General features: G+C 50.0%; 1 protein-coding gene across 2 annotated transcripts in view; it reads right to left on the reverse strand.

Moving 5' to 3' along the window:
- LOC149359706 (uncharacterized) overlaps positions 1-23,840 on the reverse strand; it is a 140,052-nt gene extending 116,212 nt beyond the window's left edge. For both annotated transcript variants that reach the window (XM_089571840.1, XM_089571839.1), the window contains exon 1: positions 23,231-23,840. In XM_089571840.1, coding sequence (XP_089427966.1) covers positions 23,231-23,645 — 415 coding nt within the window. In that variant the 5' untranslated portion in view covers positions 23,646-23,840. The remainder of the gene's footprint in view (positions 1-23,230) is intronic.
- Positions 23,841-24,321: the final 481 nt, after the last annotated feature.

The following is a 24,321-nucleotide window of genomic DNA, read 5'->3' on the forward strand; positions in this document are numbered from 1 at the left end:
TGGCGAATGGTGTACACTATGGTCCGACCCTTACTTCCCGCGTAAAGTAAAAATCTGGAGGGTCGAATACCAGTACAAAATGGGCTGCACTCGGGCAACACTCTCCGTGATTCATTCTTCCAGGGACGATGCTTTCCCAAAGTTATGTCTTTGTTAAGATCAACAACGGTAAAAAGGCCTGTACTTCCCTCACATCGCGCCGTTCTGACAATGCACATCGAGGTGCAGAGAAGATGCATAGGCTTTCGTCCCAGGAGTCCTATATTTATATACACACAGACGAACTGCCCCGAGCACAGCTTCGCGCGCACCTGTTCGTGTTCATGGGCGTCCGACACTGTCACGCGACTAGCAACAATCTACGCAACAACGCGAACAGGCCCATCCGTAAAACACTACGTGACGTTCGCAGCGTTGTGTCAACCTCTCCCAGGGCGACAACGATCGACAGGCGTTGTCGGGAGAGGCGTCCCCGCCCCATTAGCGGGTGCTCAGAGGCTCCTGTCGACTCGTCGTGGGACATTTCGCGCGTCTCTCTCCAAGAACGTGTCCGCGCTCGTCTCTCCTTCCCTCCACGTTCCCTTTCCCTCGTACACACCATCGCGTAGCTATTCTGCCTGCGCTTCGTTTCCTCTTCTCTGTTGCCCTGTGTATGTCTCTGTGTGTCAAGTCTGTTTATATTACGCTGATCTCTCTGATGCTCGGTGCATGGATCGCGTGGAACACATACGGCTCTCTCCAAGGCCTGCTGGCGCACTCGGAAAGATTCGCGCGCTTACTTAGTTCGAAGGCTAAAAGACGATGTGTCTCGCTACAAGAGGACGCATCTGTCTTTGTAGATAGTGTTCGGTGTGAACTTTCTGTTGGCTGACTGCAACAGCATACTCGTGGTTCAGAAAAGCGCTGATGCCGACTCATAATATTTTCTTGTGGGTATTCCAGTACAGACTGCGCTGGCAACGTCGCTTCCTGTTTCTATATAGTCCTCGCATGATAATGAACCAATTGCAATTGCCAACTCCTACAGCTCGGTAAGCGGCAGCATTACGAATAAGTCAGAATACTAGACTTTTCCCATACGCGCTCACAGACGACGCGCTGGGTTCGAGCCACTGCGAGAGAAAGATATAGGAGGAGGTTGAGGGGAAGAGTGGTATAGAGCCGACTTGTAGTCGTCGAGAGGCGCACGTCATGTTGCGATGTAGGACCGCGCCTGTCTAAAGCCGAGCTGCAAAAGTGCGTCACGGAGCGCTGTTTTTGAGCCAATTTTAGATTTAACCGAAACTGAAAGCATCAGTTTTGATTATTAGTAATAATCATGATATGCATGCACGCGCAAAAGAATGCGCTTCTGTTAATTTTTTTACCCCTTGTTAGGCGCCTTTACAAGGAGACAGCCCCGGGATTGGGTTTATCCCAGGCCTCCAGGAAAAAGAAAAAAAGTGGAATTAAAGCATCGGTTCTGAAAATGGCAGCTGGATCGCGACATGTAGCCAAGAGCACGTATACGTATGCATACGAAAACCTTACAAAAAGCCACCGGTGCGCGCCCAATTTCTGCGAGAAAACAACGCAACGAGCTCCCATGGCCAGCGTAAACAAGCATAACAAGGACAGCATGCAGCTTGTGTCCGGAGGGCGTCTCGCTTCACTAACCATCACGTGTACCGGGCATAAGAGAGCGCCAGCGGACCGTGCCGGCGGCCTCTACGCATTAGCGGCACGGCTTCGGGAGCGTGCTCACATGCGGTAGCTCCGTGGCGATATACTCGCCTGCCACTAATTCAATGCAGGGCGTTCGAAAGAGACTCAGTTTAAACAGATACCATCTGCTTGCGAGGCGCGATGGTGCTTGTTTGCAGCTCTCTGGTAGTGTATAATAACAAAGCTTACTGAGGTTACACCGCCGAGAAGACTCTGACAAAACAGTCGTGCATAAAGGAGGCTTCACGCCTTCTTTTTTGAGTTCCTCCAGGACTCTGATCTGGACTCCAGATGGTGACAGCGGGCGTTGACTATTGACTATTATGCGTGCTTGCGTGTATAGCGATGTGTAACAGCCAGGTCTCAGGTGTTTCCCTGATTTGTGGGCTTTATTCAACATTTAAGTGTGCTATGGTGGAGCAATTACCGGCAGAATCTGCAAGGCTATTCCCACCTGTAGCTTGCAAGACTCTACCTTAACTCAAGATGAAGACAAGAACTGAACTTAAAGCTCATCGCTGACCTGGGAGGGAATGACCACTGAGTCTGAGCCGCATCGAAAGGCCTTACGCGTACGTATACCGCGGCTCGTGGAAATGACGAATTCATCGTGAGAGTCCAGGGTGAGGACGTTGTCCCTGTGAACTAATAGTGGCTGGCGGGAGTTCTCGAGCTGCCCAGTTAAGACAGCAAACAAATCAACGGCACAGCCAAGTCGTGACCAATGATACCCTTGCCAGAATCTGATACCAGTGCCGGCCCCAGCCATATAGGATGAGATAAACCCTCACTTCTAATCAAGTTCGCTTAAAAAAGAAATGCTATCTTATAGCTGTGCTCCAGGCTGCAGACACGTTAAGAACATAGGTGGACGAATAGCAGGGGAAAGGGAGACAGTCAGTTCTCTCTCGCTAAAAGGGAAAAGGAGGAGGGGGTACATTTTGCCGCATATCGTTGTATGCTTGCCATGGTGCAGAAGACTTGCACTGGAAGTCTCTACCGTGGACCCCCCCCCCCCCCCCCCCCCCCTCTTTTATTTCGCGTCTTTCGCAAATTTCGTCACGTAGTGATCATATGATAAGCATCGATTCGATATCTTCTTCAATGACACTACTAATTTGAGACTCCTCCCTTAGTACTGAGGGTGCCAACCGCGGCAGCGTCTATACGTACTCTGCGGCGGGGGAATAAAAAGGCAGATTTGTGGCATTCTGGACTGCAGCATCAGCACCCGCTGGGGTGCACGCAACTTCCGAGACAAAGTCAGTCTCGTTGCTCGTGAGCATATCTTTTTCTCGTTACGAAGCCCGCAGGTGAGCAGCGGCTCCCGCTGGGCGTGAAATGGCTCAGCGCCTGCGGGCGCGCAGTCCGCGTGTGCTTTACCGGTAGCCCGTTTGAGGGTCTGCTGCGCCGCGTGACCCGCGAGATGGTCCGCTAACTCGCCTAATCGAGAGACGTGTTCCACGGAGTAGCCAGCTTGTATCTTGTGTACGGTCCACTCTACCGCGTCGAAAAGGAAACAAGGTATTCAGCGCGGCGTATCCGAGCATCCAAGGCGGTCCTCCGGTATAGTAATTGCGGTATCCTCGGTTCGATGTATGAAGCAGCGTGCCTCTACTGCGCATGAGATCCGACATTTGCGTTGTAAACTTAGTCAGAGCGCATAAAATCTGAGCAAACGCTGTTAGTTTGTGCGCCTGCCACCACATACTACATGACTGAGAACATCCAAGCGCGTAAGAAGACTGCACCATCACCGTCACTTGTTTGCGAAGGGACTCAACGCACTCCTTTAGCTTTCCCTCAGTAACAAATGAAAATATCCCCACTGAGTTACACTATGTTCACTTCTAGCGGCCGATAGATGGCGGTGATGTCCAGGAATGCTCGGCTTGCGATTCAACAGCTCCAATCACTGACGGCACCCTGCCTTCCCATCACACAATGATATATATATAGTGCACATCAGTAAGTACGCTCAGCCTTCTTTCCTAGTTGAACGGTCACTCCCAGTTAATTAACTTCGAAGTAAGGCGACTCTAATAAAGCCTTATTTCTCGCTTTCATTCCCTGCTTCATTTTATTTTTCCTTTACTGGGTACAGTACACATGTATCTACGAGGCAAACGCACGGCAAAGTAACGAGGAAATGAAAGAAGGGAGGTCGAGGAAAAGGGAACGTCAATGCGTCTGACAATGTAATAATGCCAGTCAAAGGCATACCGCGCAACTGCGCAGTGGGCTGCACCAAGCAGGAGAAATTAAACCGCGCCGAATGAAGCCAAGAGAGCGCAGAGGGTGACGCTTATAAGGCGGCTGCCGGAAGGCAAAGATCGGGGTTAAGACAGGGGTCGCTGGAGAGGGTCTGTCTGCGGGGAAGAAAGAGGGAAAGAAGAGCGGACGATGGGGAACAACCAGGTTCCTCTAGGGAAGACCGGGGAGAGAGAGTGGCACGGATGAGAGCGGCGCTCGTGAGTGCCGGTAGGAAAGAAGGACAGAGGAACGAATAAGAAGAACAAGGCAATAACAAAGAGAAAACAGAGAGACAACCGAGAGCACGACGCGCAAGGAAAAAAGGAAAGAGGTGGGACAGGAGAAGCGAGCCATATACGAGGAGAGTGAGGACAGAGCGGCGGCGGTCTCCTGCCTTTAATGAACCGGTGCTGCCGCCGCCACCGGAACCCTCGCTCTTGGCGGCAGCGGTGGTGGTGCTTCGACCGCCGTCCGAAACCCATCGGGGCCGACCCGCGCCGCTGTCTCGCCGCCGCTGCTGCCACCGGAAAGCACGAGTACCGCCACCGGGGGCAGCCGAGGGCGGGAAAATAAGGAAAGAACACGAAACAGGGAGGAAGTAAGGAAAAAAGGAAGGCCGCGCGGAGTGGCGAGATGGGAAAGGGGAGGAAAGGTAGATAGGGAAGGGAGCGAGGGAAAAGGCTGCGCAGAGACAGTCAGACCAAGAAAAAAAGAGAGTTGGAAGAGAGAGACGAAAGGAAGCGAAGAACGACAGAGAAACGGGAAGAATGGTACGAGAACGGGAAGAACTCCTCAAACCCCAGATAGGGAGCAAGGATGCGGAGGAGAAAGAGAGGTGAAGAGGAGGTGAAGGAAACAAGGGAGGGAAAAGAAAAAGGGGGTACTCCTCCTTAATGGTCGGGGGCTACCACATTGCGACAGGGCGGCCCATCGCGGTTGCTGCGCGCGGCCGCTTTCTGGGCGCTCTTCGTCGTCTTCTTCTTGGGCCGCGTGCCGCCGGAAGGAGCCGCGCGCGGAACTGCGGCCCGATGCGGAGGAAGCGGAAGGAGGAACGCGGCCTGACGTCTCTCTCCGGAGAGCCCCGTGGCACAGCCGCTGCTGCGCTTGTTACAAGCGCTGCGGAGCCGACCGGACGGCCCGGGCGTCCCGGCACAATGTTGCAAGCGAGCGGCGCATTAAGAAAAAAAAAAGGAAATGCAGAGCAAGCTAAGGAAAAAAAAAACATACAGCGACCGGCGCTCGTTTTCTGGGCGCACATCGTGAAGCGGGCGGACTCGTTTCGGATCGCGTGCGGCGGGCGAAGTGACGAGCAGGGCGGACCAAGACGTACCCGTCCTATATGGCTTATTCGCTCCCTCTCTCTCGCTCATCTGCTTCGCTTTGTTCGGAGAACCTTATCATTATTGAGCGTTGCTTGCTGTTTGCTCATAGTAACACGTCAACATCTCAACACACTGAGCGACGAAAGCTTCCGCTTGAAGAAACGTATACGTCGGTGTATTGTTAGAGGGGGACTATGCACTCTAATCACAAATACGCCTGTATGGGACTAAAAAGGGAGTAAGTTGTTCATTTTCTTTGGGAGAAGGTACCTCAACAACGATCGTTTTAAAAGCAAACCCTATTTAGTGCTCAAAACAGTAAGTCCGCGGGCTGGATAGAGACTTCATATAGTATGCCGTACATGCGTTTGGAGGGCCCCAGCGTGAGCCTGGGGCGCTGAGTACACGCGACCTCTTTGCGACGTATCGATGTGAGCGTCGGCGGACAGCGGAGGCGGGGGTTGCTCAATGATTAATTTAATTAAACGACGCCCGCGGGCCCCGCCACCTCTGTTCGCGCTGACGCCCGTGTTCGCGAGGCAGATTAGGTTATGCGGAGTACTGCGTGAGGGATCGAGGAAAAATGAACGAAAAAGAAAGAGAACAATTAAGATGGGGTAAGGGAGATTCGGTAAAAGCGAAAGGCAGACCGAACAGTTGGTAGCTACCTTCGCTGCAGGAACACCAGGTATTTTGTTTGTTTTCTGTCAGCTGCCACGCGTTCACAAAGATGTATCCAAGGAAAGGGCTGAGTCGGGCTGTTTGGTTCATGTTGAATGGTACGACGAAACAGCGCTGACGGACGGGACGGAAGAAGAAGAGTCCGCGCATGTGTCTGTCTCTTCTTCTGTCCCGTCCGTCAGCGCTGTTTCGTCGTACCATTGACAAAGATGTAAGCCGTTAAGTACTGAAACGCGTCGCACAGTAGAGGCTGAGCTGATTTTAATAACGTACATCATCGCATAAATATAAAAACCCGTCTCCTACGACGAACCGATGCTGCGATCGTTATGCGACTAAAGTTATTAATTTTGGCTAGTCGACTGAAATTCCTTCCATTTTCGGTTCCCTGGCTTGCAACAGTCAAACGCCGCTGTATACATAGCACGTGGTCGCCTCTTCTCCGAGCTCGACAGAACGTCAGCGTCGCGTCTGAAATAAGGAGTAATATTTGAACGTTATCACAAGAATTCAAATGCATACTGCACATCCTGCTATGCTCGCAAAACGTTCGCGTTTCTGGCCATCTTTCTTTTTTTTTTTTAGTGTTGTTACTATTGCACCTGGCTGATATTCGGATGCACTGGCCAACAAAACGCCGAAGTATAGCAGCTCTCCAGTTTTTACCGCCGTGTCCTCTGTCTCCCCAACCACTCCGCCTATACACTTCAAGTGACGTCAACTTGCATTTTCCCTCGCCGTTGTTTCCGCATACGCCGCGACGTTGACGCAAATTTGCCAGAAGCTAAGCACAGACCAAAGAGGCGAGGAAGCCTGAGCCTAGCTTCATCAGCCCACGAGCCAAAGCAGAACAAAAATCGCGGGCACAGCGCACCGCAACAGCGCAAGCAGCTGCCACAAGGCAGCGGTTCCCCCCAGCACGCGCGCACCCAAGTGCACGCGTCCGTTCGGAAATTGAGTTGCCTGTTGGGCTTTGTTTACGTCAACCTCCGAGCCAAGGAAAGCCAAGCAAAGCCAAGCCAAGCCAAGTAAGTAGTCGGGGCTAGGAGTGCGTAGCGGCAGCAGCAGCAAGCAAAGCGCGCGGTTTGCAGCGTGCGGCCAGAAGCAAAACCTCGGGGGTTGAGCGCGTACGCAGTCACGATACAACTTGCCTGAAACCTTCGGGCGGCAAAAAGAAAGCGAGTGAGAAGAATAAAATTTAAAGAAGCGGCAATCGAGTGAAGAGGAGCAGCAGCAGAAACACCGGCAATAACGAACAACGTAAACGCGCAGAAACGCGGCCGCCGCCGTCTTCAACGCGAAGTGACGCGTCGGCGCGGCAGCCCGAAAGCGCGCGGGCAGGAAACGAAGTTTCGAGAACAAACGAGGTTTTTGTTACTTCCAAGCAAAAGAAGCGAAAACTTCGAGAAAGCCTGGGCATAGGAGCGCGCTTTGTTTTTTTGCCCTCTCTCCTTACTGTTTCTCTCTCTCTCTCTCTCTCTCTACAGCGTAGACAGAGCTTCCCTTCTGCTGTTTTTCCTGGTCTCGCTTGCCTCGCATTTTGCGGAGGCACGAGCCGCCTAGTATACTACAGCAGTGCGAGCGTGTGTATGTTTTCAGAATGCACGCAGCCGCGTATACAGCTTTTGAAACTACTTGTGTACTCGCGCTGTGAGTGGAACCTTCGAGAAGCTGTATAGAGCGTTTCGTTAGCGACTATAGCGTGGGGTGTGTCGTAATGCGGCCACCCCACTTGGGCTTCGCGCTTTGTATCTCGGGAGGCCGCTGCGGGCAACCAAAGTACGTATAAGGCGGAAAGGTTTGCTGGTTTCCTTCGTGGGTTTGTAACATTACTTTTTTTTACGTTATTTTGCTGGCTCGAAAAGAAAAATAAATTTCGCAACGCATTGCGAAAACAGGGGGGGGGGGGGGGGGGGTTAAGGACGTGAAGGAATGCGTGCCATCAGAATCACCCAGCGAACGAGCGACACGACAACACGCGGAAGCGCTACACTGATGTGGAACGGAGGAAACGCCGAAAAAGAAATTTGGGGGTTGTGGGGGGGGGGGGGGGGGAGGTTGCTATGTGGCGCCAACGCATATAAGCTCAGAAATGGCGAAAAATGCGTCGGCCACTGCGGTGACAAGTGCGGCACACTTTGGCGGGATTGTGTGCACACGGCACATAAGGCGTGCATGTATACTACCCGGGTATAGCCAAATTGCTCGCCGCTATACCACTGCACAACAGTTGACCGCTCGTTCGGCGCTTTCGCTTTCTGAAATCGTTCGACGCGTTTTGCAAATGCTCGCTGGTCATTCCCGTGTTGCGTGACGCGTACTCCCTGCAGCGGTCTTTTTTATCTTTTTTTTTACTTTTCCCCCTTTCTCCTCTCATTGTTGTGTTTATTGCACCCGAAGCAGGACAGTCAGAGCAGACAGCGGCTTTACCCGAGCAGGCCATTAACGTGACGTGACTGTATACGTATACATACATATACCCCCTCCTCCGTTTTACAGCTTTCTAGGCGTTTGACAACTCGTTCTGCGCGTTTCTGGACCAGATGCAATGCATTGTTTTGCAGAGCAGCGAGTACATTCCACTGTCGAGAGTTGTCTCTGCAGTGCGCAGAGCGTTTTGCAAGCCCGTGCTTTCTTTTTATGGTTCATATGTGATTTGTAAATACTTGAAAAAGACCAAGTACGCGCGCGATCTTAATTGCACGGGGGCGCAAAAGTCAATGTTTGACCTGTGCTTATAACCTTTCAGTACTGATATATTTATTTTTATGGCGGGGTAATGCTACCGTCAGCGAATATTGTCAGTGCTTTAAAGCACTGTTAATTTACTGAGCACATGCACGTTTAAGACTAGAGCGCCTATAGTATACACTAAGCTGTCATTAAGACATATTAGTGTAACATGGGAAGATACTTGAGTCACGTGCAAATAAAAGACGGAAGTGAAAAAAAAAAAAAAACAAGGTTCGTATAGACATGCAAGAAGGTGCATTCGCCTCTAAGGCAACAGTATACAACAGAAGAAAGAACACTTCAAAAAGGGCCCAGCAAAACAGTGCGTAACGAATACCATAAAGGTTAACCCTTCGCCACATTCAAAACAGATTTCGTCATGCAGTGGTAAGTTTGCCAGCTACATACTGTACACAGCTCCAGAGAACCGCCCCCGCCCCACAGTACTAATTTATTGCACACATGTTATTAAATGTAGTATGCACGCATGCTGACACGCACAGCACACAAAAGCTTAGCCGGCGTCTTGGATTACTGTATGTGGCATGCATATAACTGCAGATCACATTCGAGAGTTTCTGAGTACCATGCGAGCCACGGAAGCTGACTTTCAACGCAGGCAGAATGCAAAAGCACCTCTGTACTGAGACTCCGATGCTGGTGAAAGAACCCCAGGCGGCACAAGTTCATGCAAAGCCATGCACTATAAGGCGTTCTAATACACCACAGTGATCCTATGGCACATCATCGTGGTCATCAGCACAACTACGTCCACTGGCAGGTGAAAGGCCTCTCCCATATCTCTCAACTAACCTTGTGCTGCGCAATCTGCGGCCATCTTATCCCCACAAATTTTCTATCATCCGCACACTTTTAAGGCGAAAGCCTTTAATGGTTTGGTTTGGTTTATTGGGGTTTAACGTCCCGAAGCAACTAAGGCTGTGAGGGACGCCGTAGTGAAGGGCTCCGGAAATTTCGACCACCTGGGGTTCTTTAACGAGCACGGACATCGCACAGCACATGGGCCTCTAGAAAGCCTTTAATGGCTCATACTGTCGTCCGTCCGTTAACAAAGCGTGTCACACGCGTTTAACTCGGGCACTAAAAGAGATAGAAAAAAACCAATGGTTGCTTCAGACAGAGGAGGGGAAAATAAACCTAGAAGCCAAGTTTGATGACTGTAGGTAAATTAGTTAATTAATTATAGGCAAAAATGTGAAAATTGCGTCGAAATAGCGCGGACGTCTTCATAGCCACGGTAACGGTGTGACGTCACTTCCATCGGAAGTCGTCACGGCATAGTGAAAGTTGTCACAGAATTGTCGGAAAAACGTCGGATTTGTGTCAAATTACATGGGAAAATGTGTAACTAAGCGTAATTAACACTTAAGATCCCCGAAAGATGGATAATTTGGGTATCGATATAGCCATGAGAACGGTGTGACGTCACATCCACCGGAAGTCGTCACGGCATAGTGTCCTCGGCTTTCGCCTCTAAACACTTCAGTTGCTAAAGTGTCCTCGCAATTTTCTCTGCCACCACTACGCCTTTCCAGCGCTTATCTTGGATTCCGCTCTGTTTCCCTATATTATAAACACAAAAAGGAGTAAAAAAAGAGCATGTTGCCCTCAAGTGCACTCCCTACAGAACAGTTTCCTTCTTTTTTTACTCCCATATAGGCGTATTCGTGTTTACAGCATAACTGACCACCAGTTAACTTCCCTCCGAATTACATGGCCAGTCCACGTCCATTTCTTCTCTTAATTTATTAACCTGTCTAGTAACCACTGAAGCACACAGAAACGCAGCAAATTACAAAAAAAAAAAATCAGCCAAAGGGCCGCGTAATAACAGTATATGCACCTCCATTTACGACCACGTATGACCAACTCCGACTGAAGATATGCGTCCGCGATTAGAGCGCTTGCCAGCTGCCCCCATCGGACACTTCTTGCAGCCGCGGCACAGACGAGCAGAACCCGCCGCCGTATATGTATATAAGCAGCGAAAAGGCGTATGCGCGCGCCACGATTCTGCGGCACTCCACAGGAGCGCGGCTTGCCGGTTAAGCCTCTCCGTCTCTCTCGCTTCCCTTAAAAGCGGGTAATCTTGTCAGAGGGATTTCCAAGTGCTGGATTTGCGCCTAATTCCTATACGGTAGGCTTGCCGCCGCCGCCGCCCAACGGGACGAGAGAGCGCACGCCGCGCCCCCAAACGACGTTTTCTTACACACTCATCCCCCGAAAACACACGGCGCGGTTTTTTATTCGCAAAGTGCGTTAAGTGCAACGGAATGACAAGAACGCCTCGAAAGGAGCCGCTCCCGACAGCGGGAAGTGCGCAGCGCGCAGTTGGGAGAAATCTCGAGAAGGAAAAAAAAATAAGCAACCGCAGTACAATTGAGCAGAACAAAGGAAACGAGAACCAGATGGGTTCTCTATACGCACCAGAACCTCTCCACTACCTTCAATTTTTTTTTTCTCGTCTTCTTGGGATGTCTCGTTATATTCTTAGTTCTTTTTTTTTTTTTTCAGTGAGTTGTGCGCGGCTTAAAGAACAGGTTATACTCCCGAATTTGAAGCGAAAAGACGGCTCTCGAGAGTTGTTAATATGCGCTCCCTCTATACACGTCGTCCTGCTTCTCTGCTCCGAGAACCTCCGAAAAGTCTTGTATTTCACCGACCGGTTTATATGCTATCTTCATCCGCGGCTCCGCGCTAAACCGAAACAATGGTCTCGATGCGCAAAGCGAGTATTCGGTCCGGAGTTTAAAGGTGCCCTGTAGAGTTCAGCGCGTGCATTGTGCGCGGACGGTGTTGCTGTGGAACCACTGCTTGCTCTTCGGTCGCTCTTATTTTCCCGCTTGAAGTTTAGTAAAAAACTCGCAGCAGTAGGCAGGAGTATAAAATTCTTTTTTTTGTTTGTTCCAAAAGTTCGCTCTTATTCTTGTGTTGTCACTCGGGTCGTATGTCACTTCTCTTTGCCGATTTTCTGTTTTCTTCATCTATATAATTTTTTAACCAGACTCTTTTGTTCTAACAGTCTACCTACGTATATAGATCGGCGAAATTTTAAAGCCCCGTGTACCGTGCGATGTCAGTGCACGTTAAAGAACCGCATGTGGTCGAAATTTCCGGAGCCCTTCACTACGGCTTCACTAATTGCCTGAGTCGCTTTGGGACGTTAAACCCCCATAAACCAAACTAAACCAAACCAGATCACCAGGCGCGAAGGCACGTGCGATGATTTTCATAAAGGGAGCACGTTATTAGGAGCACGTTCTCCACATGCCTCGTGACTCCATGTAGTTCGTTCTTCACATATACACACCTCTGTAAACCCTTTCTTTCGAGTGAGACGCCAACCTTACAAATATGCTACCTTTCGAAAGGTGCGTTGCTTTCGTCTTGACCCTTTCCTGAAAATATTTCTGTTCTATTTTTCACGCTATCTGGAGGCTGAACGTTCACCGAACGTTTCCGTCATTCAGGCTGCCTTTGAAGCCCGTAATGCCTATAGCTATACGGGTTTCGATCCTTCCTTGTGCATATATTATTTAGGAGATACGTTCTCTTAAAACATGTGCGCTGTCATCAGCACCACGGTACTCCCTCGCTCGATGGCATGGTGACAGTTGTGGTCGCACGCCTATATAGCGCGCATGGTAACATTTGAAAAGCACCGCCTTGCCACCATAAAACTCATTTTAGTTAAATACAGTTTCAGTTACATTTCAGTTAATTACAGCTCAGTTACTTATGTTGGTGCGTTTCGTAGTACATTTACTCACTGAGGCATGCACTATTAATTTGTAACAAAAAATTGCGAGTACACTTTGGCAGGTAAAGTGCTGAGAGGCGAAAGCTGAGGACTCTATGCCGTGACGACTTTCGGCGGATGTGACGTCACACCGTTCCCGCGGTTAAATGGACGCCCGCGCTATCTCGACGCAATTTAGACATTTTTGCCTATAATTAATTACCTAGGTAATCTACAGTCACCAAACTTAGCTTTTAAGTTCATTTTTTCCTCCTCTATCTGAATTAATTAGTGGTTTTCTTCTACCTTTTTTAGTTCCAGAGTTAAACACATGTGGCACGCTTTGTTAACGGACGACAGTATGAGCCATTAAAGCTTTCGTCTTAAAAAATAAGACGAACACTGAAAAAGCAAGGCAGCCACGGCACTTCAAGGACACTCGTGAAAAGAGAAACTGGCCCTCAATGTGCGAAATTCAACAGATTAAGAGCCTGTTCGCTACGAGATTAAAATAAAATAAAATAAGAAAAAAAGAAAGGGGTAGAACCAGGAGCATATATTCACACGCAAAACCAACGCCCTTCGGTCGGCGGCTCGCTCGCGCATATACCCACGTAAACGGCCGCATTGCGAGAAGCGGCGGCGGCAGCAATCAATTCGCATTAAGTATTTCTCACGCGCTCTGCCAATGTGAGACACATTGACTCCGTAATTGTTTCACCCCGCGAGCCTAGATCTCCGGCGGCGGCTTCGAGCGGGCCCCGCTCCCAGCACACAACGGAACCAGCGGTCTCACCCCCCCCCCCCCCCCCTCTCACCGTATATACGCCAGCAGTAGCTCGCTTTCTTTTTTCACTTAACTGTTTCCTTCCTTCTTTCGTTCTTTTCTTTCTTTCGCTGCGCTAAGGAGTCGTTACTTCGTAGCCTGATTTTCGTTTCGGTTGGCGATCATTCGTCGCTTTGAGCGCAGGTTTTGTCTTGATCTCCTTCGTATGCGCTTTTCCCACGTTACACCCCCACCACCCATTGCCCCAAACTCTGGAAGCTCTCTTGTTTCTCAACTGTGCTTTTATCTGATTTGTGCGCGTGCAGCCTTGCACGCGCTCTCTTTCGCTTTGTAGGGGCCCGTTGATAAATCTTTTATTGCTTTCACGGCGCTGATTTGCCTTCGAGGCGTATTTATGCGCGGTGCCCGCGCGAGCGGCACAGGCAGTTATCAGTCTTGAAATGGCCCCGATTCGTGCACGCGCTTTGCCCGTCCAAATGCGACCACGGCAGAGCCGTTACTTCGAGAGAGAAAAAAAAAATATGCAGCGGATAAGGAGCAACTATAGAGAACCGGTAATATTATACGGAAGGAAAATCTGTTACTCGTGGTTTCATTTCCGTCTTTTGTTATCTTTGTTCGTTTTTTTTTTCAGCGTTCTATAATTGAGGGCTATGGGTTAGCCCCCCCCACCCCCTTACCCCCGCTTTTTTTTTTCTTAGCTCTGCGGTGCGGTTTGTTACAAGCTCGATACCGATGCCGCTTTTACGGACCTATTGGCCGCATGCAGGCGCACTCAGAACACACTTACGCATTGTTCACAATTATGTTTTGAGATTCCCGTACAAAATGGCCGCGCTGAGCTATAAGCGAGATTTTTACACCGACAGCCTTTCTATTTGTGTCACAGACGAGCCCATCTATCGGTTCTTAATATCCTATAGCAGTCGCAGAACAGTGGTGTCCAAGATCCCTGTCGCTTTGAAGAGCAGCGTCCGGTCGAAGTCATATGACACCGATTGAATATGTTGGCCGTTAAGCGGACAGAAATAAGTAACGCACCCAGTCGACACGACTGTGTGCACATGGCTTAGAAGCAGTCAGCAAAGATACACGTCCAAGTAATCTTGGAGTTGTGGCGTGCGAAATCCCGCAGTTCCCCAGCTTCGCTGCAACCACTCTCGTTGGCTAAATAGGAGCGCTCTCACGGTAGCTTTAGATATAATCAAAATAGGTGCCAGATCAAGGAACCTTTAACTGTACACGCCGTAGTGAAGGGCTCCGGAAATTTCGACCACCTGGTGCACGTTAAAGAACCCCAGGTGGTCGAAATTTCCGGAGCCCTTCACTACGGCGTCCCTCATGGCCTGAGTCGCTTTGGGACGTTAAACCCCATAAACCAAACCAAACCAAACCTGTACACTCTAAACACGAGTACGTCTATGTGGGAGTAAAAAGGGAGCTTACCCCCTTTTTACTCCTTTCTGCTTAGAGTGCACGGAGGGCGATGACGTCATAGAGAACGTTCCTCGTCCTCCTTCGGGTCCCACTCTCGCAGTACGCATCTTTCGAACGATCTGACTCTCACTCCAAAGGCAGTAAGTTCAAAAAAGAAGAAACAAGCGTGTTCATTTGGTAAGATCGATGCAAGAATACGCGCACGATGAATTTTAGCCCTCACCGTGAATGAGCTACTGCCGGTGTGGGAAGCCGCAATCAGCTCTGATAACGGAGACGCTCTGTCGGACGGCCTTCGCGGTGACTCGGCGACTCTCAGGGAACGATCGCGCACATGTTATACATGGACCAGCAATTACTCCAACAGCTCGTTTTCATTCGCCTCCAACAACGTAACATGGCAACTAAAACTGACCGAGCCAAATAATAATGCGTCAGCGTTCCCGTTCCGCGTCCCCTCTCCCGGTGACCCAGTCCGAAAGAGGAAAAGTGCGTGCAGGCTACACGCACACAGCGAGTCGTACGCACAATGGCGCCGTATGTACACTATATAGCTAGGCCTTCATGTTGTGTGCCTATACTCACACGCACGCCGAAGGGGGCGTTCGGATCGCGACGTAAATGTATGCACCCTCTTCTGGCTTCTCTTCTTTTCCGGCGACGCCAAGCAAGCCAGATGGCTCACGCCGCCGCATCTCGGATGCAACACGCGGTGAACGAGTCCTTCCTTGCCACCTATTTCTTTTCATTTTTTCCCCCTCCTCCGCTTCGTACAGCTTTGAGCGTTTCCCTGCCAACAATTGCCCCGTGCCTCTTTCATTCCCCCCCCCCCCCCTCTCTGCCTTCCCAGCTCTTTCTCGTACAGCAAAGACGAATGATGCGAAATCTCAAAGTCACTCCATCGCTAAATCGCGTGTTGCTGCTGCCTCGTCCCTAAGCGATGCGCAACCGCCGGCCTGCATACAGTGCAGCTGCCGCTGGTGGCTCGTAGAGGGAGCTGCTTCACAGTCAGGTAAATATGCGACGGTTACTTGTCTTGCAATGCTCGCGTGGAACACGTGCGCAGAAAGAAAAAATGCATATGACTTTAAGCGCCTGGTATACTTTAATTGACATCCGTGTCCTACCACATAACTTAGTACAGGCATCCACCTTAACTTTATTCAGAATACAATGAGTTCGCAACTCGTTTGGACAAGAAATATATGCCGGTTCGCCCCTTTGCTAGCGTAAAAAAAAGTGGAGTTGAGTTATACCGTTGGGAGCACCCGGTAAATTTAATTGGTTTGGTTTATTGGGGTTTAACGTCCCAAAGCAACTCAGGCTATGAGGGACGCCGTAGTGAAGGGCTCCGGAAATTTCGACCACCTGGGGTTCTTTAACGTGCCCTGACATCGCACAGTACACGGGCCTCTGGAATTTCGCCTCCATCGAAATTCAGCCGCCGCGGCCGGGATCGAACCCGCGTCTTTCGGGCTAGCAGCCGAGCGCCGTCACCAATGAGCCACCGCGGCGGGGGGTAAATGTAATTATAATTTAATTTTATTACGAGAGGACTCGCTACGTTTCCTATGCGACATGTGCAATTTTGAAGAATACTTCAGAGTGATCGTGGCTGGTGTACTTAGGTGTGATCATCTGGTGCTTAGTTAACGCATTAGTGGAGGCTCTGTCTCGTTTCGTGCCCTGTCTGCGTCTACAAGTTCAGAGAATCTGTGAATTCAGAGAGTTAAGGAGAATAATGAACATATTCGCTGCCTTATTCAGGTAAAAAATTGCAACTAGCTTCGTGGGGTTATCACCATCATTGTTTCCAATGAAAATTAATCCTGATTGCGGCACAGGTCTCGAAAATAGTGGCCTTAATGAACTTCAAGGGTTAATGCCCTAATTTTACGCATCTGCGGACACGTGGTATGGGCGTATGTTTAAAACATTATACTCGTAATTCAGCGGCTGTTCAGTACATATGCTGTTGCTGATGACGTCATGATGGACCATATGAGGTCCATATGCACAGTTTGCAGTTTATTCCAGGTTTGTCTTTCACTGCCCGCTATGCAGCTTTGGCGCTGAAAATTCACCATTTTACTTAATTCTTCCCGCATTAACTCTCCGCGTTTACTTGCTTAAATGTACTCCAACCCGTAGATAACCCCGTGGAGATTTAAACAGACGTGGACATGTGCATCTAGCATCATCACAAAACAGGCAACGCTTACAAGTATGGCATAAGAAGTAAAAGCTCGCAGAAAAATCAGCTTACAGAGTTAAGGCCGACGTAAGAATCGAAGAGCGAACTTAGTTAAAATTTTCCATCGTAACCGCGAAGTATGGGGAAATACCGGGACTGGCTGGACAGCGGGTCGAGCTAATACCTTGGAAAACCGAGGTTATGGCGTTTCTACGCCGTTAACTTTACGCCGTTAACTCTATCCCTTTACCGGAACATGCATGTGCGCTTCGGGTGGCCTTTAAATGTGTACGCTGCTTTTTGCGCCGCCTCAAAACACCGAGGTGACGCTACTTGAGGCCGCTTTTTCAGGAGCAATTTCTCTACAGGTCACGGCAACATATTCTCGCGTGATTTCGCGAGATAGAACCCCCAGGTGCATTTCGATGGGGGCGACATTCGAAAACGCCTATGTGCCGCGTGATGTCACGGTGCACGTTAAACACTCCCCGTCGACGCTTCCGACCAGGACGTCTCCTATTTCAAACGTACAGTTTCGGGTCGTTAAAACCCACATACCGTGCCGTAAGCAGCCTCATTCCACGTGCAAAATAAGTTCAGGTGCTCAAAAAAAAAAAAAAAAGCGAGTTTTGTGCCATACGATTTTCGCTGCAGCAGTGTTTCCTTCGGCGTAGAACAGCAAGTCCCAGTCCGCCCACACGACAGACTGCCTAAAAGAATATTTGATTTCGAGATATAATGCACCTTATATATATATTGCATCTGACCCTATATACCTGCTTAAAAAAGAGAAGATGCATTTTGGAGCAGGGAGATTTTGAGAAGCTAATATTTCATTTGCGTTGAACTGACAACAGACTTCATATAGTGTACAACCAGCCAAGTTACGCCTTATGGCGACTTATTAAAAACATATTATAGCGAGAATAATCGAGAAACTTGGTCAAATGAAGGACTTGAAGCAGCCAGCTAATATACGGACACCATGCATGGACGAGCGAACAGGAGGCGACGCCCACGGAAGTAACAGACTTCTGGCTCATGCGACCGTGACCGCGTTGCCGATGCCTAACAAACGGAAAAGAGAGTGGAGGGGGGAGAAAAAACTAAAGTAAGGAAACCTTGACGCCGAGAGAAAAATAAAAGGAACGCGAAAACGAACAGAAAATTGAATTTTAGAAGGAAGCGGTGTTCGCCTCGGTTCCTTCGGCGGTGGGCGAGTCAAGCAACACCTGTCACTTCCTGGCGTGCTCTGCCCGGCATAAACGGCGACTTTCGCAATAGAGCGGCGTCATCACGCAAATGAACGAGCACGCTTGTATACACAAGCTGGAATCAACAGGCATTCTGAAGGAACTGTGCAGGTTGAGATCTGTGTGTGTTTGCGTGTAAGTGAGGTTTAAACGTACCGCAGCGACACAAAACGCTATAGTGGGGGCTTCGCATTAATTTATATCCTTAAAGAGACTTTCAGGAGAACTCCATGCAATTACTATTCTGAGTAAAAATTGCTTTTCTGCACCTCCCTGGGTGCGTCGACGTTTGTTGGGCTGCAGCAAAAAAAGAAACGCATTTACGACCGATAAAATCGAAAATTTTGCCGCCCCGCGATTCAAGCTCGTGACGTTTATACATCGAGATAGACTGTTTCCGTCGTTTTGAAGTCCATACAGGAGTATAACACAACTTCCGGGATCCGCGCCCAGAATTTTGGTGTCGACGCGTGCACTTTACTTGCGAAATCGGGCGGTGTTGGTAAAATCTGTGTTTCGATATTTTTTTAACCTTTTCTAGCTATAGGATTTGCATTTTCTGAGCGAGTGGTCTCTTTGTCGACAGAACGCCGCAGTCTATCGATGCATGCTAACTTCAATCTGTCCTCAGTGTCCCTTCAACTTGCGCTAACTTCGCGCAGCACACGGATGTTCTTGCACATCACCTGCATTGAAATACGGCCTCCGAGGCTGGGTTTCAATCCCGCTACTTTGGGATCAGCAGCCAAACGTCGAATCCACTCAGTCACAACCAGTTTGCAGGTTGAGACCTGCCACGCAAATCAAGGCCCGGTAGGTCGCCTTGTTCCATTCTATGAGCGAGTGCAGACTAGGCGAAACTTAACGGCTAACCTAATGTATGGCGAAAGACTTTACCTCAGGGGATGTCACCTCGCAAACATTTTCTTTCTTGTACCTACTGAGCATGCAGACATCAAACTCAGCTGCTATATCGAAACCATTCCCGACAACGTGAGCGACCACATATGGTGAGGGCCTATTCAGCAGTATACTCTCTCTGTGTATACGGATGAAGCGTCCAGAATGTAACTTTCATTGAGAAGCTCAGCCGAGGGACTAATTACTCATTCTACTCCAGCTTGAGCGCTCTCATCCAAACACATTGAACAAATCATGAGCTGTTGCACTTTCCAGATATATACTGCACATGATCGGCTTTGTTAAGTTTCTCGTAACGCTAGAAATGGAATCGCTTAATAATTGCTATTTCTCCACTGAAGTGCCACGCGACGAAAATAGCTATCGCTAAGTCTATAAATTACCGCGCAGTGAGCAATACGCCTCTATTTACGTCCATCTTTTCCTAAGCATGCCATAAACGGGCGGCCTTGATACTTATAGCAAGCGTTCGATTTACACCTCAATCTTCAGCGTTACCTGAAAGCGTGTCTCGGGTTCACAAGCACTCAGAATCCTTGTCGGGCACTAGCCTTAACGCCGCGTTCGGCTGCACAGCACAGCATTGTTCGCGCACCCACTCGTCCCAAGCTGTGCCCGTGACTGCGCGAAGGCGGAAGCCGAAGAAGCCGGCTTTGCGACTTGCGCGGGAAGCGTACACGGTTGCGTTTCTCTAATCGAGCCAATTCCGGCGACCCGCCTCTCTCAGTTGGGAGCGCTCGAAGGAAAGCGCACGACGTAGAAGAGGAGGAGGGAGAGGAGGAAACAAGCCAGCGCAGGGTTGCAGGATGTTAGGATTCGGCGTTTCTGCAGGCATCCCCGCATTTCTTCTCCGAGCGCCAATACGCGTATATAGGCGGCACAACACGCACACCCACACGCACGCAAATACGCCGTCGCCGACTTCCAGAAGTGACGAGGGTGTGAAATGGTTCGCCTGGCAGCTTGAAAGCGACGCTCTAATTAAACCGCGGTTTTAACGTGGCCGGAGTATTGATCAGAGAACGCACACACACGCACGCGGGGCGCCGCTCTCTGTACGCGGAGCTCTCGGAGACAGAGTGTGCTGGTTCGTGAGGAACGTCGTCGTCAGATCCTCGCCTCCGCTCGACCGAAATCCACACTGGCTTCCCGCCGTGGTATAAGCGGAGATGGAAAGTTCGCTAATGGGAAGCTGCGTCGAAGAAAGCTTGGGCTTTGGTCGTATGGCTTCCGCGTAGCCGCGCGCCTGGGCATGCGACACAACGGTGTTGTGGGCCGTTGGAACGCACACTATTAGTGATTGCGGCCGAAGACACGACGGACCACACATGTCCCCAATGATGCGATATGCGAACGTCTTGTGTTCGGCAATGGAAAGAATTTTCGCCGTAAAGAGAGCACGAAAACTACCGTGACTATAGCGCTGTTGGTTATGCGATCGATAAGAGAGGGCGGTTTGCATCTCGTACACCAAGTTACAGCTAACATACGATGCAGTTTTCGACGAAAATGTGCAGGTCATTGCATTCAGGGTTGCACCTGAAAGATGGATTGATTTGGATACGGTTGTCGAGTGATTAGTGCGCAAAGAAAAAAAAAAGATACGACTTGAAATAGTGGACGGGAGTTTGACGACTTCGAATGTACAATATACGGTCACCCGTATAGCTAGACAGAGGCGTATAAACGCAATTCAGGATAGGAGCACCCCCTGTCAGAAGTCGATGGAACACGACATTGGCGAAAAATTTTGATATTCTTGCATCCAAAGCGTGTTGCATTCTACTTAATGGCAAAATTCGCGTAGTTTGCGCGCTCACAATTGGGCTGCCTATAAATATTGCAGGCTGCGTGCATAGATAGTGCCGGAATTAGATTTTGTCTCGAACTTTGAGTTTCATAAACTTTTCACTTCCGGTGTATACTTCAGTACCTTCTCAATTCTCTTAAAAACAAACAAGCATTATCATTTCAAACGCAGTTGCTTATTACCTTACTTGTCAATCGAAACCTCGGACAGTATCCTCCCTTGGAACGCGACTCGTCAACGCAACGTTTTATTTAAGGTTACCAAAATTTAGAAAGTCAACTGGAAGCACCTAGAAGCCCACCTATACGGATGTGAATTTAACGCAGTATCCTTCGGCACGCAGTTACATGGATACTCCGAAGTTTCTCGTCACAACCTGGTGATGACAATAAAATGGCTCACCCCCTTCACTCAAAAACAAAAATCCGATATGTATTTAATCAGTGCAGAGTAATTCATATCATTACTATTCGAGTGAAACCATTGACTAGGACGTAAAACAAATCCAGGTTTTGTACATGATGCCATAACAGTCTGCCCTGTTGAAATCTTCACGAAATAGCAAGCCCCAGGCGTCACGCAACGCCCAGCGTGGGAAACATGTAATATGCCGAGTACGGAGCAGAAAAAGATATATGACTAAATGTCGTAGTGTCTACACCACACCTCATTCAACAAAATTCCAGACCCAGAAAACAAACCAGAAGCCCAACTTTTATAGGTTTATCTTTTGCGTGTATATTGCGACACGAGCAATGCGTCACGATCTCTGTCTGCGAATTAGGTGCACAGAGCATACCTTCCCTATATTTTACTTGCGTTAGCATGAACATCCCGTCAATCACAACCTTATGTGAGCGCAGCATCTAAAACTGCATCCAACGAGAGAGCGTTCATTACCACATTAGGAGGGTGTCATGCCTCAAAACAAAACACACGGTGTCTCGCCTAAACGAAAAAAAATTAAAAGGGGGAACGGGAAAAGAGAGAAATTAATTACGGCGGCAACGAGACCCAATGGCAAAGTAACCTGACAGAAACTTGCGACGGCACTCGGTCTGCTATTAACACTTGCGCCAACCAAACGGTTAATTGAACATGTATACAGAAATGTACACATCTCCAACACTGACCGTCCGCTTAAACCGCTGTTATTTCACCTGCAATTTCGGTTTTCGTGTGTTAATTTTTAAAACGCCAGTTCAAGCGAACGCAAAAATATGCAAACAAAAAGTATTATAAAAGATGACACTGTGAACCTTTTCACTCATATGAAAGTCAGTTCAAAGCGCTTTCGCAAAACTCACAGCTAGCCGACTAAGAGATTCTGGAATGAATGACCACGTGCTTGTGGAGTTTGCTGAACCAGAATGCGCCTGTGTTCCATGAGCAGTGGAAATGGATGTATCAATTCATTCGGTGTTTGAGACGCAGTAAATATAAAAACGCTTTTGATGTATCGCTCAGGCAAATTACTGCACCTGTAAAATGTCTGAAAAAGAATTATTTGCCCAGTTATGAACCATGGCGACCCTAATTTATCAAGTCTTAACGAGCGGCAATTCATAACGGTGCAAAATTTAATGATACGCCCATCCGAAAATGAAGTGGACCCCTTGAGTATCAGGTATACGTGTATACGTGTAGTATACGTGTGTTGTTTCCAGAATGAAGTGCAAAAGAAATATTGTTTCGTGAGAAAAGTCGCAAAGGTGGATCACTTCGCCAAAGCCGTCACATTAAAGACAGCTCATCCCTCACGTTTCTGTCACGCAAAGCGGAGAAGCCGTCATATGGTGATGGACCGCGACCTGACAACGAGCTCACTACTATGAAAGAAATGATACAGATGCGGAGAAAGGTTTCCAATATCAGAGTTCAAAACAGCACAGTATTGACGAAGTTTTGCTATTTTATTGATAAATCCTGCCATTTGTCGCAAGAAAAAATGGAAGATGGTTCTAGAGCCTATGGAAATTAAGCGTTGAGTAAGGAAGCTCAAGATCGCTTCTCATGACAGCTGTGACACCGCATACTGCAAGTGTGGGAACAGCTCTTTTGAAATTAGACAAAGTTAAGTCAGCCGTCAATGACACATCTCTGATGGCGCCAGAGCGAGTTAGAACTACAACCGTTCCTTTCTCTCAATGCAAAACTCAACGTGGATGACAACTCACTCACGCTACCCAGGAGTCTTGGCAAAAAGCAAATTCCACGGGTCTGTCTTGAGATGACAGCCTCAATTGGTTAACGTCGCACCAGACAAAGTGGTCAAGACGAAGTGGTGCACCGCGCACGTGCTCGTCAGTACCACCAGGTGGGCGGGATAAAAAATAAAGGCGGGCGCCGAATGGGAATCGGAAAACGAAACTCACCTCTCCCACTTCTGCCGACGAATCTGAGGTCGTTAAACTTGGCCACTTGGTTCTTGACCACAGCCGATGCGTTCCTCAGTTCGGCGCAGTAGTTCTCGTCGTTTCCCGCTCGTAGCGTGACCAGGGTCCCGTCGCAAACGTCCCCGAGGGTGACCACCTTGAACGCCACCGGCAGCGTCTTGTTGGAGCGCCAGTGGCTCGGCAGCACGGAACACACCATGTTGGGGCTGCCCGTGCGCATCAGCTCGCCCGGGTGCTCGGCCAGCACTTGGGTCAGGGCCCGCTCGCCGGGCAGCACGAGTTCGGCCATCCTCCGACGCCGCTGGGACGACGACGACGAGGAAGCGTGTGTGGCCTGGTGCGTCTTCGGCTGCTGGTCGCCCTGCTGGTCGGCGGCGGCCGCCGGCAGATGCATTGAACGCTCCGAGCCGCCAGGCACGCGCACGCGCACTCGCCCTTCTGAGGTTTGCGGGCTCGGCCCGAATCGGCCGTCTGCCAGACCGCACCACCGCACCGCCTAGCCCTCCTCGCCCTCGTCCCCCCACCTCTCGCGGCCACCCGCGGACCCTCTCGCTCGGAGTTCCTCTCTTCCCCCAGGTTCTGGCCGCTTCTACCCCTACTCTCCACTCCTTCAGCTAGAGAGAGAAAAGCAAGAGAGGCGCCCCTCTCTTCGCATCACCGCCGTGAAGAGGAGGAAGAGCTCGCGCCGCGGTGCGGGCAGCGCTGGAAGCGGCGGCGGCGGCGCGGGCGCGCCTGTTGCGTGGTGTGTGTGCGTGCGCGCTCGGCGTGTGGGTGTGCGGGGCTGCCGCAGCGGTGCGAGAGCGCGCGCGAGGGGGCTGACGTGCAAAACCGCGCTGGTTGGCGGGGAAGCTCGCCCGGAGGAGGAGCGGTCTGGGCGCGCGGGGCGGTCTGCCGAGGCCGGAGAGGCCGGCTCTCCGCGCCGGCGGCCGCGCTGGGAGGCCACCGCTTCTCCCCTCACCGCCGCCGATGCCGCCGACGGTAGCGGCGGCGGAGAACGCGTGCGGCCGCTGCTGCTGCTGCTACTCTCCTCGGTCGCTACCGGTCGTTGGCGGCGGGCGGCGCGTGCTTCA

This window comes from Amblyomma mixtum, chromosome 2 (assembly GCF_055824585.1).
Source record: "Amblyomma mixtum isolate Tamu chromosome 2, ASM5582458v1, whole genome shotgun sequence".
NCBI classification, from domain to species: domain Eukaryota; kingdom Metazoa; phylum Arthropoda; class Arachnida; order Ixodida; family Ixodidae; genus Amblyomma; species Amblyomma mixtum.